The sequence below is a fragment of the Pangasianodon hypophthalmus genome, chromosome 7 (genome assembly GCF_027358585.1).
Source record: "Pangasianodon hypophthalmus isolate fPanHyp1 chromosome 7, fPanHyp1.pri, whole genome shotgun sequence".
Classification (NCBI taxonomy): domain Eukaryota; kingdom Metazoa; phylum Chordata; class Actinopteri; order Siluriformes; family Pangasiidae; genus Pangasianodon; species Pangasianodon hypophthalmus.
The window spans coordinates 7,804,344-7,826,804 of NC_069716.1; the positions used below are offsets into that span (position 1 = coordinate 7,804,344).

The 22,461-nt window shown below is 38.1% G+C and overlaps 1 protein-coding gene across 6 annotated transcripts in view; it reads right to left on the reverse strand.

Annotated features, from left to right (window-relative positions):
* limch1b (LIM and calponin homology domains 1b) overlaps positions 1-22,461 on the reverse strand; it is a 112,449-nt gene that overhangs the window by 52,635 nt on the left and 37,353 nt on the right. For all 6 annotated transcript variants that reach the window (XM_053235685.1, XM_053235686.1, XM_053235684.1 and 3 more), the window contains exons 2-3: positions 15,304-15,371; positions 7,436-7,505 (exon numbers count right to left, since the gene is read on the reverse strand). In XM_053235685.1, coding sequence (XP_053091660.1) covers positions 7,436-7,505; positions 15,304-15,371 — 138 coding nt within the window. The remainder of the gene's footprint in view (positions 1-7,435; positions 7,506-15,303; positions 15,372-22,461) is intronic.

The following is a 22,461-nucleotide window of genomic DNA, read 5'->3' on the forward strand; positions in this document are numbered from 1 at the left end:
AAATCCTTTAACAGAACCACACCACAGTTAAGGTCTCTAAACATGGGAATTTTTTCACCAACAGCCACAGAGAAGACAAGTGAGAGGCAGATCTTACAGATCTCAGATCTCAGTGTGTAATAAGATAATGTGGTGTTATTGTAGTCAAGGGACTTAAATGTGTGTATGTGTGTGTGTGTAATTATCCACGCCTGTAAAAGGCCCAAGGAGGGGCAGCAGTGCTGATTAGTGAATGAGGAAAGATAAGACGGCTGGACCAGAAGGGAGGATAAAGCCACCCAGCCAAACCAAACTTCCTTCAAAACACTTTTACTGCGGCCTCAATCTTCAACATTCAGCCTGTTATTTTCAGTTTTTCCCTCCCTCTTTTGCACTCTATTTCTCTCTTTCATCAACATTTCTTAACTGTTGCTTGTTTTTCTGTCTCTCACCCTCTTCTTGGCCTTGCCAGTGCACTTCGCTCTCCTTCTGCCATGAGTGAGGTGAAATGAAAAGCACATGCACCCCCTCTCCCTTTCCCTTTCCCCCTGATGCTTTTTAACACTCACTTGTGTTCATTCACTTGAAGCAAGAACAGAGCAGAGCAGGGATTTCTGGGTAAACACCCCCCCCATGACAAACACACCATTGATGTGAGTGCTTACTAAGAAGGGATTGGAGGAGCTAGAAGAAAAAAGCACCCGAAAAGGAAACCTGAGGTGGATTCATCAGAGCTCAATGGTAAGCCCCAATCTTAAATATCACACACTGTCATTAATTCCTCAACAAACAGACCATAAGCTTAATTATACACAGAGTACGTGCAAACCAAAACAGGGAATATTGTAAATAATTTGCATTTCCTTTGCCAGTTTCCTGTTTTCTGGTTCCACACTGCTCATCCAGCTCCACCCTCCACACCTGACTCTCAGAGTTGACAGAACCCAAGCTTTTTTCCAGATCCCTGACTTATTTCCTGGCTGTCCACTGCTAGCCACCATTACCTCAGTCAACTTTCAGGACTCGTAATAGGGACAAACAGCATCCTGAATTTTGTTTTCTAATTTCCAAAGCCAGCTTATACACTGTGGAAAGACCATAACCAAAGACTCAAAAGTGAGTCATTTCAACAAAGAATGTTGAAAGCTGGAGCACTTAATAGTACACAGTGATGTCATACAAAATGCAACATGTATACCAAATCATTCTAACTGAATAGTTTGGATAACTAAAACAAAAATAAATGTGTGTTGAGAAAATCTACTGAATAAATAATAAGGCAATTATTATAATGTGGAGGGAGGTGACAACGCAATTTCCTGATGTTCTTCCTAATCTAGTCTTGGCCAATTCTCACATGACAGCTACCAACCGGGAAGAATGAAGGCTAACACATGCTTCCTGTGAGACGCGTGAAGCCAGCAACCGCTTCTTTCTGAAATGCTGCATACATGAGCTCACAGATGCCCACAAGTGGCTAGTGTCACTGTGATTGACAGGGGAGAGAGAGCCCCTCCCACCCAGACAGCACAGCCAATTTTGCTCTCTCGACCAAGGATAGCTGTGGCATAACTCGCGATCTCCTGAAGATAGGAAGAATGCTTTTCTCTTGCGCCACTCGGAAGCCCAAACAACATACATTATTTAAAGCCCCTGGGAAAAAAAACTTTGTGTTAACTAAAAATCTTCAATTTAATAGACTTTTATGGACGGTTGATTTGAGAAATATATATTCCTAACTACATAACAAAATTCTACTTAAAAGTTCTCTTTTCCTATATGTGTGTGTCAGATTGCATAATGATTGACAGCAGCACCTCTTCTAGCTAGTGCTAGAAAAACATGTAGGAAGGACAAAGTGGTACTTCCACGGCGCTTTTGATTTTACATGCAGGTTATGAATGTTGTGTTGTGTGTTTGTGTATTTTGTACATATTTTTAGTAGCCCAGTGCTCTCCACTGCTACTTCTTCCTTCCTTCCAGGGCATGGCACTGCAACATGCAGATGCAGCACACATTTCACATTTGGTTTAAGAATATAGATTAAAATGAGCTTTACAGTCAAGTGCCTATTATCATGTGGCAGCAAGAGGCTTATTAACTTTTAAGAGTTGTCAGGTTTGCTACTGAAGCACAGAAAGATCAGATTAACTTTGCTGTATTATTTCCATTTATAACATTGTGAGATTGAATTATACAAATGCAAATGCTGTCTCGGCTTTTCAATGTGCCCACATGTACCTAATCAGTACTATAAAATGGTTTAATTAGATAAAAATCTAACTGCTTGCCATACATTTTACAATACTAGGTGTAGCTCATGACATCGCAACCATAATGAAGCCACTCTGCTAATTCTCATTCCTTTCATCATTAAAAAAACAAGAGGTAGAATTTCTCCCCATTATTAAACATAAACTACTACATTAAAACAGTGTATATAAAATGGTAAAAATTCTGATGCAATTTTGCTTACATTCATGCACAAAGAGGCTAAGTAAGCAAGAAAGAAGTCACTTTAGTTTCTGCAGTTGGGGGAAATAAAGGAGCTGACGTAAGCAGATGGTTCATTCTGATCGGTGCTTTGGCAGCCTTGACATAATTTCTACCAATGATAGTCCTACCTAATTCAAATGGCCCAGAAGGAAAAAGAAATTCAGAAATTTCTTAACCAACAACGGTCTTTCTTTTGCAGTCAGTAAATTCAACACAGAAAAATAATGAAGATACCAGTAAGAAGCTAATCTTTAAAATGAGTTAACAAGAGCTTTAGAGCAACCGCTGAAGATTTGCACCTTTGGATTGTGCTCTATAACAAATCTATACATAAAGAGCTAAGAAAAACTGTACTGTAAGAAAGGCAAGTACTGTAAATAAAAGCAAACTCGGTACCGGGGCAACTATTTAAAAATTCATCTTACTCTATATATAAAATACACTAAGGCAATTTTGGTATGAAATCTTTTTTGTGACATTATGAAATGTGATCTGTGTAGGCAGCAATGTTCAGACTGCTAATACTGTGACTACATCAACCAAATGATCATAAATTAGATTATTATTTGGCAGTTGCAGTTACACAATCCTGAAAGTAGAGCAACCCCGGCATCCTTATCACCCCTACTCTTCATTTCCTTGATTTCATACTTTCATAATGCCACAGCCTTAACAGTACATTAACCTAATCAAGTAGACAAAATAAGATGACTAAACCAGCTCAAGCTGAGGTTTTGATTTTGATTCCTTCCAACACGTATTGGAGGCAGCTTCTTCTACCTTGAGAAACCTTTCACGATCCCCAAAATTGACCTACTGTCTTGATCTTCTTGTATCTAAATGTAGGCTTGGGATTGATTAATTTGTCTAATTTTTTCTTGTTATTACCGAGTAGTCACTCTTTTGTCTGTGCCCAAAGACTTCCATGTCAGATCCTCAGGTTTTGAGGCATTTGATCACAGTTTTGTGTTCCCCTTGAAGAGCCCTTGATTACTAGCTCTTCAAATCAAGTATTCTCACATTTCCTGGTTTTAAAGAAACTAGAGAACCTGGAGGAATCCACGTGGACATGGGCAGAACTGCAACAGTAACCCTCAGAGCTCAGGATCAAACCCTGACGCTGTGAGGCAGCAACTCTACCTGGTTATGAATGTGGGCCAGATATGCGGTGATTAGAACATGCTAAATACCTCTAATAGTTAAATTATTAATAGTTAGATTTCACTTGTATCACTGATTTAAAAAAAAAAAAAAAAAAAAAAAGCACTGTAAACAAGCAGCATGGGATATACTTAGGAGGCAAAGGAGGATTTCAGTGGAGGTCAAATTAAAAATAGCTGATGTGGGGGAATCTAGGGAGTTGCGCATCAAAATGACTCCCCCATGAAGAAGATGTTTCCTTCGTTCCTCTGTTTTTTATGCTCTGTTGTTCTTGCAGCAATAACGCAATAAAAATGATTTGTCAGCCTATAAGTTTTTATCGCAGGAGAAAAGCAGGCCAGAGGTTGGAGACAGAAAATACTGATCGAGTCTGCCAACCCGGGTGGATTCCTTCTAGAGCTAAATAAACATCCAGCAAGGGATTATACTATACACAAGCATACACACATGCACACAAAACAGCACACACATAACATGCACTTTCCTCACTATCTTGTATACATATCCAGAATTCCCTAGAATTATATATATTAAAATCCTAATGTTATCAGTAAATACAAAATGTTTTAGGTTACAATGTGCTTTTTTTTCTTAAAGGAGCTGTTTTTAATTTTTATAGCCCCCTACTGCCTGTGAAGAAGACTGCAACTGCACTAAAATCAATGATAAGCCTTTTACTTCCTGCTCTCTAACATCACCCTTTTTGGTTCAAACTAGGTAGGCCATGTCAGTGTCGTCATAAATAAAATATTTCAGGGCCAGAACATGTAAACAGATAATAAATATATGTTATATTGGTATATAACATTACAAAACTGCAGCTCCAAGGGCATTTGCAGTAATTTTTGAGTGCTGGTTTTGTGTTCTCTCTGCCAGATGATTTTTTTATTTTATTTTATTTTATTTTTTCTATGCATCACCCTGTACTTGACCAATGAATGAGATTTCAGCCCTACACACCTCCCGAGACATTTTTTCAAAGTAAGAAAACAAACCAAACCAAATAGCAAAACAAACCACAAGTATCAATTTCACTCTGATTCAGATTCTACAAATGGACTAAAAAGTGTGAAGGCGCGTAAGTTTTCTTGCTTTCAGGTTCATTTAATTACATGCAGTGTGAAACGCAACCAAACAATACAGCAAACAAACCAAAAATAATAATTTCACTCTGAATTGGACTCAGCAAACGGACTAATAGGTGTGAAAATTCCCTAAAAGGAGACTGAGAGCAATGATTAGACGTAGCTCTGTGGTTAGGATCAAGGCTCTGGTTGAGAGATGAAATCCTAAAGACTGCTATTGTTGAGACCTTTAATGAAGCATTTTGCTGTAACCTGCTCACTTGGAAGTTGTGCTGGAAAAATAAATAAAAATGTAAATTTTTTTCATTTCGTAATAGACGCAGCTGGTCCACAGATTCATTAGCAGCATGTGGCTCGCCTACAGTGCCGTTCCTGGTTCAGGGAAAGGGTCAGGGCTTTTATGTCTTTCTGATTACTAATAGTATGTGTTCCGTATTAACCAGACCACTCTCTGATTTCAGTCTTTTATATAGCACAGGAAAACTACTGTCAGAAGTATATCAACAGACATTATTCTAAGTGTACCTACATACTGCACTTGCTTGATGCTGTGATTAAAGCCTTTTGGATTTACTTCAGTGGAGCATCACATCATATCTTGTTTTATTTTCTACACACTTCAAGTGACAATTTCCATTTCCAAATGTCAAACAGCATTCTACTGGGAATTTTATGAACTATGAAGATTCTACAGTGACATTATGTTACACTCCATGTATTATAGCATTATAAACCGAGTGCAAGTGAAAAGTCTGGTAAGTACTCATTGTGAGCTTTTAATCCCCAGCCAAAGAGAAAAGGAGAAGGGGTGAAGAATGAGAATTCAGGAAAGCAGGGAATGAGAGAAAAACCAAGTAATAGATCCTTAGAGAAGGGAAGAGCAAACACAATGATGGAAAACATATGTGAAGACAAGAATGTGACAACAAAAATGAGACTGTAACAGACGATTGAAACTAGAGATGAGAACAAGCTCCAGCCTCATTCACTTTCTCCTTCTTCCTCTCCTTTGATATGGGATATTTCACAATGACAGTGTGTGTGTGTGTAAGAGAGAGAGAGAGAGAGAGAGAGAGAAAAAACTTCACCAGTCTTCCACATTCCATCAATGATTCAGAAATGTTTCAATTACATTAGTAACACTAGCCCAAATGCATGTAGAAGCACCTTTATTTATCAGTTTTATTTATCAAATTTATATCAGGGTGCTGTTGAATTGTCAAATCTGATTGGTTAGAAAGTGTTGGTTAATTTTTCTAACAAGTAGCGCCGGCTGTAACTCAAATCAAAGGTTAATATTAATGTGCTTATTCTAATACGCTATAATTTCTATAGTAACAACTTACACAAGCTGTTGTGCTCCACATAAATAGATTAAAACAAGTTTTTTAGAAATGCTATTATGAATGACGCTTTATATTTGAACATGAGTTTACTTGTGTGTGTGTGTGTGTGTGTGTGTGTGTGTGTGTGTGTGTGCAGCACAAGCTTTCAGAAGAATTTGACTGTTACACTATTCAAATGCACATAATATTTATGCATTTGAAAACCTGAAATGTTCTTTGAGTTGATTTCAGTGATTAAAATTAGGTCAGTATAATAAAAACATCATACCTATCAACATCAGTGAGTTAAAACATGTAGTCACAGAATCTGAAAAACCCGGAAATATTATAGGTGTCTGGTCTGGATTTGGAACCTGTGAGCTGATAGTTAGGTCCTAACTGTTTTTAAGTGGAGCTAGATAAGCAGAAGAGACAAAAAAAAAAAAACATGTATAACCATAAATCCATGCTCAGTCTGTCAGTGAAAAGAAAACTTAAAAAGGAAAGAGAGAATGTTTATTTCGCCTAATGGGTCAGATTAAAACAACGTCAAGACCCAGCCTCTTCCGGTTCAGTCCACGGCTACTTTGAGTTTAAAGGCCAGTTTATTCATTGTTCACATTGTTCACAAGTATTAAAAGCGAAATCCACTAGAGGCCACGTCAGAGCCAAAACACCCCTGTCTGTCTGGTTTCCAGGTCAAACTGTAAAATGTTTAGCAATTTCATGCACAGCATTCTTAAACACACTGACAGGCTCAGTTAAACCTTTCTGCCGTCGTCGTGACTGGTGTCATGAGCTGTGTCTCAAAATGAAAACTCTGATCTTACATTAAAAATACAGAAGACTACAGAAGAATACATGTAAAAATGTAAACACTAACCACAATGGGAAAACCAGTTACTGTTTGTAATCAATAACTGTCTAGAATAGTACACAAGTATGCAATTTGAGACACAACACAAGTTCGTTTAGCAAACTGTGGACACAGTGTCACATGATGCTATACTGCCCCCACTATTTACATTGGTATCGCACTATGCAGACATGCAGCATTAATTACTGAGGCTGTGCACAAGTGACTCTCCAAGTGACCACAGGATACACACGGCAGCCATCATGTTTATATGTATGCATAGTTAAAAGCAACTATATTCCAACCATAAATCCAAATAGAGAAAGAGAAACAGATATTTGGAGCACTCATCAGATATAGCTACAGATTTTGGGATTGCATTACACCACTAGGACAGACAGGTAGATCCTCTCACTCACTCATACTGACATGCAGATATACGTATGTGGGGGGAAAAAACATGCAAAATATTTTTCTAGTACTGATGCTTTGGTCAGAGACTAAAGAAAGAAAAAAAAAATAGGAATACTCACTTGCCCAGCTAGAGGAGTAGGCAACCTGTTGATCTTCTTCACAAGACCTGGCTTAATCGAACTGAGCAACCTGGGAGGGAGAGAGAGACAGAGAGCATGAGAGAGAGAGAGAGAGAGAGAGAGAGTATTTGTTTTATTGACTCTAATGTCGTCTTGACAACTAACGTCAAACTCTGTTCATAAAAGGTCACACAGTACCTAAAGCTTTAAGACATAACACTTCAACAGCGTGCAGTTTCAGACAATAATGACACACCACTATAACAAAGTCACATGCACACACATAACGGCTACATACTATTTTAACAGATAATGAGAATGTACTTGTATAATATAGGCTGAATAAGTGTGTGAATAACACTTAAGGATGCACCCGTGTGTGTGTACACGTCTGTGTTTATGTGCGTCCTCTTTGTATCATGTCTGTCTGAGTGTGATGGATGAAAAATATTTAGGGTGCATCTGTATAGTGTCCAAACATGACCTGACACGAGCAGGCACTTAAAAAGTCACGGTACACACGCAAAGTCACAAATCTTCCTGTAAGCATATAGCAATTACTCCAAAACATGTAATTCTATTCTGTAAACTTCCCAGAATCCAAACAGTGTATGTGTGTGTGTGTGTGTGTGTGTGTGTATGTGTGTGTGTGTGTGTGTGTGAGACTGAGCTCATGTGTTCATGTTTGTGAAGGAAATGGGTGCTCATTCTTGGAATTCCCTTTGTTCTTCTTATATAGGTTATATAGATTAGATCAGATAACACACACACACATACACACACACACACACACACACACACACATACACACACACACACACAAACATCACAGCACTAAACTCGAACCGCGGCTGTTTGAATCACTCTTCTGCACACTGGCTGATAAATGGCCTTATGGTACCTTTTGTGCTTTTGGGTGTGTGTGTGTGTGTGTGTGTGTGTGTGTGTGCGTGTTTATCTGTGTGTGTTTCCAGGTTTTTTTATCCATTTGTGAGGATGATATGATCCCATAATAATAAGAAAACATGATACTTTTGACCTTTTGAAGACAATGAACTGGTCCACATAAAAAACAAATGCTTTTTTGTTTTACAAAAAAAGTGTAGCTTTTGTTTGAGAGGAAAAACAAAACAAAACAAAAAGCTGAAACATTGGGGACTAGGTTAGGGTTAGATGTCAGGGGCTTGGAGTTCAGGGATCAGGGTTAATGTAAAGAGATTAGGTAAGGATTTAGACTGATATATGCTTCCTTCCAAACAGGCTTCTGAAGCATTTGGAAGGACAGAAACCACTATCTTTCATAAATATTAAAAAACAAAAAGTTTTAATAAATTGTTTATATACTGTACTGTCACTTGGCTGGAGCTATAAGTCAATCCAGTTGAGATCTTTCACATTGAGTCAGTGTTTAGGGACTGATTTCTTTTAATTTAATTTGTAGGTTAATTAAAAAAAAAATTAAAGTATAGCAGCTTCACATTCGAGTTTAAATTGTAATATGGGACAGTCATTCCAATTTAAATGAGGTATGAGTAAAATTTAACAATCATCTACTAGTGTAAGATGTGTGGTGGTCAGGGAAATCATGCTGGATGTTGCTGCAGCTGAATTCTGGCCCAAAAAAAAAAAGATAAGATAAGAAAGAAAGAAAAAAATTAAGGGCAAACCCCATTTTGGCCAAAACAAAGTAAAACAAAAACAAACAAACAAACAAAAAAAATTCTGCCTATAAAAAAATTTGACACCAACTTGAAGAAACCATAAATATACTCCAATAAAATGACATGGAAGTGTTTTATTTACTTTTAATCTTGCCTAGATTTTCTTCCTGTAAAGATCATATTGTGTAAGATCCCAGTTTAACAAACATGGTGGTTAAAACAGTCAGTCTGCCTAATGATGACTAAAACCTTGCTAGCTAAATGTGATTTTCTCTCGCAGTGAACATCATACTCTGAGCAGGTTGTCATAGGGAAATGGACACTAGCCTGATGAATTGAGTTTGTGATCAGGTACTGGCTGTCAAAATGTCCATGATGGACCTGCGCTACATTAGGGTCGTAATCTCTAAAAGCAATCTCCTCCCTTTTCGCTTTTGAGAGGTAACCAGCGTTTACAACGCTAGAATGCTACGTCCTGTTAGGATACGTGCAAAAGAGAATCATTTCAGTTCAGAAAAACCTGTAGTTTGTAGTTACTGTGGCCAGAAGGTGCAAAATACATACAACAGCAAAACCAAAAGCACAATAGCATTAATAAACTGGAACACATGCATCCTTACTGTACATCACATGCTCGCTGCTGATTGGCTACAGCACGTGTTAGTTAGAGAGTGCAAGGAAAACGGAGAGCTAGAGGATGTCTACAGCCTAAATGAATCTACTGATGAACCCTGAGTTATTCAGAAGAAAAAAAATATTTCTCACTATAATAACTAACTTCTCATTATGATAGGGTACCTAGCAAACCTTGGTCCAAGTCTGTACGTGAACCTCTGTGTGTGTGTGTGTGTTCACCAAAACGTCAGCATTACTGTAGTAAATCTATCTGTTTTTGCTAACCTGGATTAACTCCAGGGCCCTTCTCTCTCACACACACACACACACACACGATAGGCTATATTCCTCGCTATAATAACATAACTAGCTTCTCGTTAAATCATTTTCGCTAGTCAGTTCTTTTTTCTTCTGATAGTCATACACTATGTAGCCAATCAGCAGCGAGTATGTGACACTCTAAAAAGTGATTATGGCCTTATGTAGCTTTTACATGTTGATATAATGTCCATGTTAATACGATAAATTAAATGTACATCATTCTATTTAATGAGTTTAACATAAATCAGCCATTTACCTATTTACCTACAAATTTACTTACATATTTCACTTACGTGGAAATTCTGTCCTTAATTTAAATATGTTGATCGACGAATTATTTTTTCAGTTTAAGGATGTAACTCTGTTCTGACTTGACACTGTTGTGTTTTTGGTTTTGTTGTTGAGTTTCTGAATTTGCTGTTATTTTTTTGGTTTTGTTGTTGTGTTTTCTGATTTGCTGGGGGTTTTTTTTTGCTTTGTTCTGTTGTGTTTTCTAACTTGCTGTGTTTTATTTTTGTTTTTGTTTTGTTTTTCTGATTTGCTGTTTCTTTTGTTTTGTTGCTTTTTTCTGATTTGCTGCTACATTTTTTGTTAATGTATTTTGCACTACAGGCCACATTACAATATGATAGAAAATGTTAAAATTCCTATTCTGTATCATTCTGAATCGTCTTCGTCAGATGACGCTACCTCCTCACCAGTTTCTACCCCACTCTCTGTGCTTAAACATACAACCACAAAATCACAAAACATGCACTTTTACCTATTATTACTTACTGTTTTTACCCTGCCCCCTTATTTAAATGATGGACAGCCTGAAAATCCTAATACCCTCCTTGCGTGTGTGTGTGTGTGTGTGTGTGCACGAGCTGAACAAATAAGAATGACGACACTGTAATGACCGGAATGTTTCTTCTGTGGCCATGTAATGAGGTGTGGTTAGTTCTGCTTTGAAGACTGAACTTCACACACACTGGCATTAGAAAGTGCTGATCTTTATCATAATGTGCTATGAATGATAAACTGACTTCACATCTGTAGTTAAAAGCACTTCAAAATCTCTTCATCTGTTGATTTAACATGGAATGATGACAGGGTAACTTTGGTCCAAGCCTGTGTGTGTGTGTTTGTGTTCACCAAAACGTTAGCATTAGTGTAGTACATCCATCTGTTTTAACTCCAGGGCCCTTATCTTATACACACACACACACACACACACACACACAGATGACAGGCTAGCTGGTGACAGACAATGAAGTTTCATAAATCTGGTTGATTTACCTGTGTGTGTGTGTGTGTGTGTGTGTGTGTGTGTGTGTGCTCTCATTGATTTAAAAAAAAAAAAAAAAACAACATCTAACAAATGCAGGATGTAATACACTCATACTACACTCATACACACTCTCACACACACTGTGCATATCATATAATATTTGTGGCAGCTGGTTTAAATGGTTTAATTCCCTTCATATTTCAAAATGTAATTTTTAAATGGTTAAGTCCTCTTGAAAGGGTAATTCTGATTAAATTGGTGTTTGGGTCAACACAGTGCAACGCAGTGCTAAATTCACTTCACGTGGGTTCTCTGGTTTCCCAAATACATGCCAGTAGGTGGATGAGTGTGTGAATGTGTGTCTGCATGGTGCCCTTCAGTGGACTGATGTCTGATCCAGGATGTAGTCCAGCCTCGTTCCCAGTGTTCCCGGGACAGACTTTGGATCCACCATGACCCTGGTCAGGATAAGCTACTGGTTACTGAAGAATAATTTGGGAAGCTTTATGTACTGTATGTGCTCTGTTTGTGTGGTCACAAATATCCATAATCGCTTGGAAGCCGGTATGCATTACAGACGGATGTAGTATGAGAAAACTTTAATACAGAGAATCTATGTGCTAAGCAATGTAGCTAGCCTTCATCTTTCAACTGATGAAAAAATGTGGTACTTCTACTGATCACTGAGAATCTGGCAAAGTAAATCGAGACTCAGATTCTGAAATCTCGTTCGTATATTATAGCTTAGTATATCTGAATAGACTAACACTAACACTATCTACAGCAACGGTTCTCAAAATGGGATCCATGAAGCATAGCCAGGGGTCCATTAATTTTTTTTTATTTTGTTACAGTGGTGGAAATCACAACCTACATTATTAAAGTTATTATATTTAGGGGTCCAAGCACCAAAGTCAACTCAGACCTCTCTCCTAACTTTGGCTTCCCGTTTTGCAAGTGTCGTGTGTGATGTGCTTGCCATGTTTCCTGTTAAAGTCCATCGCAAACTTGCGACAACTTTCCGATCCAGCCATGAGAATAATTTCAATACATTCTTCTTTTGTCAAAGGTGTTCTTAAAGACTAGCAGAAAAAATACATATAAAATAAACTAATAATGAAAAAGTTTGGAAGACATTTTGCAAAAAAGTGTTGACTTCCCCTATGTATGGGACACCCCATAGTTTAAAGGGTCTTACATATAAAAATAAATGAAGATTATTTTTACAAATGCACATGAAGTTAGTGACCCATTTCTGTAGGAAGGGGCAGCACCCTGATTTTGGGTGAAAGGTCCTGTTTTTATATGAACCTCTGTTGCATTCGTTGAGGAAAGGTTTTTAAACATGTACTCACACTGTTTCTCAAATACTTTGATCACATTTTTTGGCATTGCTTCATGCACACTTGAAAGTCTCCAGTTGTTATTTCTTCTTTTTCCAAAGTTTTACTCAGCCCTGGAGTACATACAGTATCACACAGCCTGACTCCAGCTTAGCTATTTTAGACATGTCAGGTCAGATAACTCAAAAAGATTCTTCTTTTTGAATACCGTTCATTATAAATCCACATTAAAAGTACTGCAAAAAAAAAAAAAAAACTCTTCCTTATTCACAGCTGTTCAGACTTAAAAACATTTCCAAGGAAATTGATGATTCCCTTCAGGACAAACTGTGGATTTCCTAAGAAAGGCATAGACGATGCCATGGATTGTGTTAATAGCTCTGAGAGAATGGATTCAACAACTTTTAAACAACCTACAGCTCAATCAGAAAGAATTTCTTCTGTGCTTTCTTATCATGCAGCTAAAAAAATAGTGGCTGAAATTCTACCTAAAAACTTTGAAATCCTTCAGTACAAACCCGAGACTTCTTTTTTTTTTTTAAAGAAACCTGCCATCAACTCATGGGACAAAATAATATGGAATAATAATATTAATAATATAGAAATAATCTGCCAAATAGAAACTATGGTAATGTAGAATGCAACTGTTCAAGATGTTCCAAAAAAGGATCCGATTTTTGCCCAAAACATCATGCTCCAAAACATTTAGTAACTAACTGCATTTACTTACAGTAATAATAAACCTACTTGATAATAAACATTTGCAGTGGTGCTACACTCTGCTTTCATATAGCGCTAACTGCAGAAGCTGAAAATCGTGCTTTCTTAAACAAAGAAATTTATGATGAAGCAGTATCATGCTTTTATCATAATTTTTTTTTTCTCAAAAACATTACAACAGTCTTTTAAAATGATTCATTTTGACTCTGTATGAGATCCGATAAAATCTTGGCTGAATTCTGAACATAACAGACTGCATGACAGCATGCTACCCATGTCAGACTATACGAAGAAGATCTTCTAATGGTAATCCTGTGATTAAAGAAAAGTTTAGCTTACGTTATCGATCGGCCTGATCCGGGCTCGTGCAGAAAACGGTCGGATAAACGGAAACAAGCCCTCGGTAAAATAGTTGCGCCTAGATAAAACGTTTAAAAGGAGAAGAAGAAGAGTTTGGAGCCTTTCATGGATGAGTAAAAGAGGACAACACGGAATGTCCATTTTTTAAAGTCAGCCTGAGGTAATGAGGATATGTTTTCTGTTCATTAGAATGCCTTTTAGCTTTGCAACTCAGTGTACGAGGGGCAAGTAAGCTGGTAATGTTGTATTATTTAATTTGAATAAATCAATATTTTAAAGGATCGCGTGCTCAACAAACATTTCGAGTTTCACGTCATTCTATGTTGCCCTCCCGCTCGTGGCTTTTAGATGAGCATTCTCACTCACTTAAAGAAAAATTTATGACACAGCCAGACCTTAGGCTTCTGCTTAATGACCACATGTAATTATGCATTTTAAGATCGTCGATCTCAACTCGTGACCAAATAATTCTTTTACAGTGTGCATTGTTGATGTTGTTGTCTGTGACAGCAATATCATACAGTGCAAACCTGGCTCTACACAACTAAAGTAGCATATAGGATCCTACCCATTTGAATGACTACTCTGTTTTATAGACTGTAATTTTTTTATATATGCATTTCATTTTATGTTTAAATATTTGGATGGGGGAGCTCAGTGGCTCAGTGGTTAGTAGTTAGCTGCCTCACACCTCCAGGGTTTCGGGGCTCAATTCCCTCCTCCACCCTGTATGCATGGAGTTTGCATGTTCTCCCCATGGTAGGGGTTTTCTCCAGGTACTCCAGTTTCCTCCCCCAGTCCAAAGACATGTGTTGTAGGCTGAGTTGCATTTCCAAATTGTCCGTAATGTGTGCATGGATGTGCGAGTGTGTGTGATTGTGCCCCACGATGGGCTGGCCCCCGTCCAGGGTGTGTGTCCCACCTCATGCCCAGAGTTCCCTGGGATAGACTCCCTCATGACCCTGTGTAGGATAAGCAGTATAGAAAATGGATGGATGGCTATTTGGTTCTGTTCTTATACATTGCTGGCATTTTTTTCTGCTTAAATGTGCAGGAAAAATTAAAAATCCATAAGTATTACTTCTTGGAGACCCTGCATATATAAAGTACATACATACCATACAGTACATGCATGTTTAGACACACAGGTGCTCTCTCTGGTAGAAATATGCAGACCGTCATTGTTAGTGATGTCACACTAAGCATCAGGAAATTATATAGGACATAAAAATGATATACAGATGGGGAGAACTCACTTCCAAGAATTTTCCCTCTCACCCTATCCATCTCTCTCTCATCACCTTCTTCGTATGGTTAAAATAAGTCACTTGAGGAACTGCTGTCGATACTATTTTTTAACTTTCAAACATTTGAGTTCTCGTGGGTGATGTATTACTAATTAATCCTTTCTTGAGAATTCACCATACAGTTTATCTAAATAAAACAGCTCTGAAGAACACATTCATATTGCGTCAATACCTCTTGCTCACATGGTTAACAGTCGTTCATTGTATTATCACGTAGGTGATAGCTGTGTGCAAACAAGAGTGTGCTTGTGAACAGAAGTGAACTCACTCGCACAACAGGATTCCGTTGTCCAGGCTGCCTCTGAAATCCTCCCCGAAACTTCTGCCAGTGACTGCCTAACACACAAACACACACAAATATACACCGGTGAGTTCTTCACATTATCTAAATACACTTAAATATACCTGTAATGTAGAAACCATATATTTCCAATGTACTTATTTATTTATTTCTATAACACACATGCTCTGAATTGGGCCTCTACTTGTTTTTTCCTGTGGCTGCATTATAAGGGTGTTCTGCATCCCCTAAGTCACACTGTTCTAGCTGGACACTATCCCAATGCACTGAGATTCAGAAGTGTTACATAGTTAACTATACTGCTCACATGAAGCTACAGTTAAACACAATCTCTTGAAAATAATGATGAACAAGCAAACAATTGTACAGGTCTTGTCAATACTGAATACATCACTGAACTTTCATTCACAATGTAGGTTTAGGGTTCCAGTAACTGAGATGAGATTAAGAGATTAAGTGTGTGAGTTGAACAGATGCCCTGGCCTGCACCACAAAAGGCACACAAACTCTGGTTATTGATAGAATCTTCTCTTCTCAAAAAAGAGCTGTTCATGCAAACCATGCTCAGTCGAAACACATTTCCTTAGAACTGTACATAGGCATGAATCTGGAAAAAAAGTATTTCTAAAGACCTGACTGTTCATCAATGTACAGAAAGACAAACAGAACAGTAAAGAGTGTACCCTATCGTCAAGAGATTACAAGTCCCGACAATGCCAAAGGAATCTGTGGTCACGAGCCAAGGGAGCTAAATTGGCCGTGCTCTCTGGGTGGGAGGGATGGCATACTCTCTCTCCCCTATCAATCATAGTGACACTACACAATTGTGGGTATCTGTGAGCTCATGTATGTGGAAGAGGGCAGATGTCTAGAACTTGCTAAAGTCTCTGTTCTTTAAGAACAAAAATGGTGCTAAAGGAAGACACAGCACAGAGAAAATGTTTTGGCAGAAATGCAAGTTACACCAAATCTCATCCCAAACGTGAAGCAAGATACAGGGAGTGTCATGGTTTGGGGCGGATTTGCTGCCTCGGGGTCAGGACATTTTGCAATCTTTGAGGGAAATCAAAATTAAGTGCCTCGAACTGCATATACCAGAGTAAATATCATGTCAAATGAGTACACTATCAACAGTGCTATTAAACTTACCTTTTAGTACAGTAGTATAAGGATTGAGACACAGCCTTTGTGAAAGCGCAGTGGCATAGTTAGGCTATGTTATGCCAGGGTTTATGATAAACACGTAAGTTAACTTTCAAAACGCACTTAAATATGCATCTTATGTTTTATCCATTGATTAGTGTGCAGATGACAAAACTGACTGGTACAGTACATGTAGCCTTGAAAGCTATAATTTATAAATATATATATATATATATATATATATATATATATATATATATATATATATAAAGCTATAATTTATCTTGTCTTGCGTTCATCATTATCATGAAGTAGTAGTGACTTATGCGCTATCATTATCTGCTGCCGCCCTGTGGACGATAAAATACATGACGTAATTCATAGCTTAAATGGTGAATACAGGAGACCCAATCCCCTTTCAGCCACTCCCAACCTGTCCGGTTTTGCAAAGGCTGAAATATGGCACCCCTAAGGGCACCAGCTTGAAAGGGTCCTACACACCAGATATTCTTCAAATTTGCTTCAGACATAATAATAATAATAATAATAATAATAATAATAACTTCCATACAAGTGCACTATACAGGTAATGGGTATGGATTTGGTCATTTGTATCTTGGGCTGTTGGCACAGCCATTTGTGCTTCCATGTGTGTGTGTGTGTGTGTGGGTGTGTGTGTGTGTGTGTGTGCGTGGCCTGAGTTTAGAGCCCTTCCAGAATTAATTGCACTATTAAACTCTGGGAATATTTAAACACTGGCATCACAACAATGAAAGCTTTAATACAGAGCCAAGAACTCTAAAGAGAAACAAGATATGACTTCTCCCGCACTGGTTTCACACAGCTACTTCAGAGATTAGGGAGTGTGTGTTACCACTATCTCTGTCAACACAAAGCTAACAAGCTTGATCTAAGCTGGCATCCTCTTAACTAAATCTCCGTCGTGTGCTAGCATAGGGGCTAATAATGGACGGATTTTCCCTTAAGGTAAAGTCTCCTGTCAGCACAAGTGGTGGTGAGAGGGTTATACTGGATTTTACAATGGCATTAGTATGACAATTAAATGGGTCATTAAGGCACAAGCTGGCATTATACACTGGGACAAACCAGTAGCTCAGCCACTAATGTAACGGTCAGGGTTTTTCTTTCGCCTAACTATTAAAAAAAAGAATATGTGGTAAAAAAAAAGAAAAAAAAAAAAGCAGATGGGGTTAAAGATCTTGTTCAAGGACTGAGCAGTGGCTCTCTAGAGCCCTGGAGCTTGAAATCACAACCTCCCTTGGACTTGCACAAAGCCTTAAACACTGATCTACCACTGACCCTAATGATTTCTGTAAATATCCATTAGTTTTTCCATGGAAAGCCATGCAGATCTTAATCTCGGAAAACTTGTACATTCTCCAAATTCTTGAATCAATGAGCGTCTCACAGATCAAAACATAAGATGCACCCACATACGTGCACATGCGCACACACGCATGCCCAAAATTCATCTGGAGGACCCTAGAGAGCACAGTAAGTGGGAAAACGATTTAAAATTGTTTCGTTCTGCACTGAGAGATGAGAAATGGCCATTAATAACACACAGCTCATCAGACTGAAACAATCACAGACCCAGACACACAGCAGTGTGTATTTGTGCAACTGCTTGCTGGTGCTTTTCTCAGCCTCTTGGCTGTTGTTGCTCAGCATCTGGAAGTCACACAAACGAAATAGACTGCTACATGTTCATAAAAACCTAGACAACCTCAGCTGGGTTCCCAGAGGAACCAGAGGCCTCCTGCTCAGCATTAGTGGGGTGTTGTGTGCTGCGTAACTACTAGCATACTGCTAAACAGCATGGGGATTAAGACTGCAACTAGGCATTGTGACAATTACTGTATAATTACATAACCACTATTGTTTAAGCTGAATTTGACTATTATAGATCCCTTTGTTTATTAGACATTCCTGTGATCATTTTCCACAGTTGCTAGATTTCAGAATCAAATGCTTATTTCTCGATTATGAGGTTTTTCATTAGTTGTATTGGTGCAAATAAATGCTGCCTAAATACAACGTTCTTGTCTTTGTGTGTGCGCAGTTTACTTGGATCAAACTGATCTGTTGTGTCGTACATATTTTATTGCACAAGCAAGTTTTTCACATACACTCTTATAAAAAATCTCGAACAAAGTAAAAACATTTTAGCCATAATATGGAAGTTTAGTCAAAATTAGTTGCTTACGCCTTTTCCAATTATACAATCTAAATTAATTTGTTTGGATTTTGTGACAACTTGTGTCCTTCTGCATTAAATTAATTATCTTGAAATGTTTTTCCATTACATTATAAGTCTACACTCTACATATTAGCTCTATACTGAGCTATTTAAAATCAATATATGTGCCGCAGAAATACATTTCAGAAATTTCAAAAACATTTTCCACCATGAGAAAGTCTTCAGCTCTGAGGACTTGCACTGTGCAGCATCTCGTGTTGTCTTTTTAACTTAAAGAGAGAGAGGCTGGTTAGTGACATTAAATTAACATTAAATGTAACTATAAATGGCTCGACGGTTAAGGATCTGGGTCACTGATCAGAAGGTCAGGGGTTCAAGCTCCAGCACCATCAAGCTGCCACTGTTGGGCCCTTGAGCAAGGCCCTTAACCCTCTCTGCTCCAGGGGCGCCGTATCATGGCTGACCCTGTGCTCTGACTCCAGCTTCCTAACAAGCTGGGATATGCAAAGAAAAGAATTTCACTGTGCTGTAATGTACATGAGACAAAATTCTTTCTTTCATTAATACAGGGTGTCCCAAAAGTCTCTGTACATAGGGGAAATTAACACGTTTTAGCTAAATGTCTTTTTCATAATAAGTTTATATTGTATTTTTTTTCAGATAGCCTTTAAGGAAAGGAGCATATTGAAATCATTCTCTTGGCTGGATCGGGAAGCTGTCGCAAGGTTGGGATGGACTTTAACAGGAAACATGGCAAGCACATCACACACGACACTGTTGCCAAACTTATTAACAAATTCAAAAAGACTGGAAGTGTTGCAGACCAACCGAAAAGTGGACGTCCATTAACATTCACTGACGAAGGCACAACCAACATGGTGCTGGCATGAACACCCTGTACATTACAAACTGTAATTGTTGGCAATTGTGGTGTTAGAGGAATAGAACTTCTGGGACATTCAAGTTGTTGGTTGGTTGGATGGATGGATGGATTGATAGACAGATGAATGCTCTAGCAACTACTAAAGTATTATGGCCCTGAAAATCCAAACCAAAATCACCCAAAAACCATAATACTGGTTTAATCAATGTAAAGAACAATTTTCCTGGCCAACAATGTTAGAATCGAGGTTGCATTTGGGATAAACACAAATAAAACTCGGAACTATAAATTCTCTTTTTAAGATTATCAACATTATTTAACCTTTATTTAACCAGGTAATATCTTATTGAGATTAAAAATCTCTTTTTCAGGAGAGACACAGCCAAGAGGGCAGCATACAAAGTTTCAACAAGCAAACATACAACAAATAGATACAATACAGTTAGCATAACAACATAAAACAATTTGAGAAATAGCAATTATCTTACAGCAGCATTTATCGATGGAGCCAGCCTCCATATTCTGTAAAAATTGATTTTAATTCTTTCAGTGAAACCAATTCAGTTAGTTTGAGGTCCTTTTGTAGTGCTCCATGCTGAAGGGACAGGATACTTATATCTGAAATCTGAATCTGAAATTAAATCTGAATAAATAAATAACTTGAGATGTTTGAGATCCAGAGATCAGATGTGATGAGAGAGAGAGAGATGTTGGCGAGTGTAGGGTATGAAGCAGCTTCAACAATCTGCAGGAGCTCAGATGTAAAAACGGCTGAGTCATACTCCCTGTCTCCATCACTCTCACACAAACACACACACGTACACACACACACACACACACACACACACACACACACAGTCTCTCATCCTACAGTGCCATATATTTGTGTCTCCTGTGGGAAAATGTCTAAAAATACACTATCATCAAAGCTTTGCATACCTGCTCAAACAAGGGTTTTCTTTTATATTTATTTTTACTATTTTGTACTATTTCAGAATATTGAACCTATTAACACTATAAAATTACATATCAGGAATCATGTGGTGACCAAGAAAAGTATTAAACATATCAAAACTGTTTTACAGATTACATTCTTACAGTTTCCTGATGACATTTTGTATACTCTTGGCATCTTCTCAAGCAGCTTCATGAGGAGCTTCACCCAGTAGGCTTTTCTTAAACCTCCCAAATAGACTGAGCACATGATGGCTGCTTCTCCTAGCTTCTAAATGAAAACGACTAGTTTGAGAAAACTGTTTAATTTTGACTTAAAACTACGTGTTTAACATTAAAATCTACTCTCATTCACTTTCAGTAACCACTTTTTCCTGGTCGGGGTCACGGTGGAGCCGGAGCCTATCTACCATCACTGGGTGTGCGGCGGTAATAAGTCTTTATCTTATTTCAGCTGCTCCCATTAGGGGTCAAAACAGCGGATCACCCATCTCCATTACGGAGATCTGGCTTATGATCCGTATATTTGATTTGACACAGGTTTCAGGATGGATGCCCTTCCTAACACAACCCTCCCATTTTATCCAGGCTTGGAACAGGCACTGAGCACGCACTAGCTCGTGCCACCCCAGTGACTGGGTTTGGTGCCCAGCGTCAGGCTCAAACCCATGACCCTGAGATTAAGAGTCTCATGCTCTTCTGACTGAGCCAGCCAGGCAGGAGCAAGGGAATATATAATAAATGAATAAAAATGTATAAATGAATACATGGGTAGCTAAACATAAGATCAGGCACACAAAACTAAATAGGCAAATAAATTAACACAACTGAATAGGAGATATTTTAAAATAAAACAATTGAACAGTGCAAAATATTTCACACTGAGCAAGGTAAGCATCTATATGGATCGTTTCAAATTAACTTGGGATAAAAATTCTAAAACAATTAGTACTTATTACAAAAATTCATTTTGATTCAGAAATAAATGTAAATGGACATTATCGTTATTTACATTTGGCTTAGAAACAAATTTCCACCATAAGCCTTTATTAGCATGACTTTGTTTCATTTTCACTCCATTTATCGTGAAATATGTTCATTTTTGTGAATGCAGGACAACAGTCTCTGAACCTACAGTTTGTGCTTTGTTGGATTAATAATATTTTTTACATATTGTGTATCAAAAAGTTGTGATATATTTTTGGCCTACTACTGAGTCTTTCCAATGCTGTGTCTTATCTCATACACACACACACATACACACACAGCCTGTATGAGACAATATACCCATTAAATATGGATTTATAACACATCATTAGTTCTGTTCAGTTCACTCTGTATTGCTCTGATTTTTGCTTAGATGTCAAAAATTAAAGAGAAGCTACATCTGTAAACACACAAACCAGTAATGTCAAGGAAGGCCTGAAAAATGTTCTATTCTAATCCTGAACACTTTAAACAGGAGTCTAAATGAGAGACAGATACACCCACTGTGGGCAATGACAGGGAGTATCTACAGCTATATTTGTCTAAAATCGATGGGCAAAGCAGCGTAAGGAGTGAACCGTCCCAGAAAGTGGATACTTATCTCAAATCTTAAAATTCCTCTTTTAATGAAGTACTGTCAACATCTGAACAAAGTATGTAGCTATTAGTGAAGCAGGACACAGCCCAAAAGGCCCACCCTCGCATTCCAGCCACTCAGGGAAAAAAAAAACAAAACATGCACAGTAGCTTATGGCTCATGTGCCGCATCTCCATTTAGTCAAACAGCTCAGGTCACTCCGGGTCGCTCGTTTAGACGCTGGAATTTGTCGCCTTTGTTGTCTGAGTTGGAACACAGCCCCAGTGCATGTCTGATGCGGTTGCTGTTGCCACAAACAATTGAAAGATGTTTCCTCTTTTCCGCACAAGGCTTGCCAGC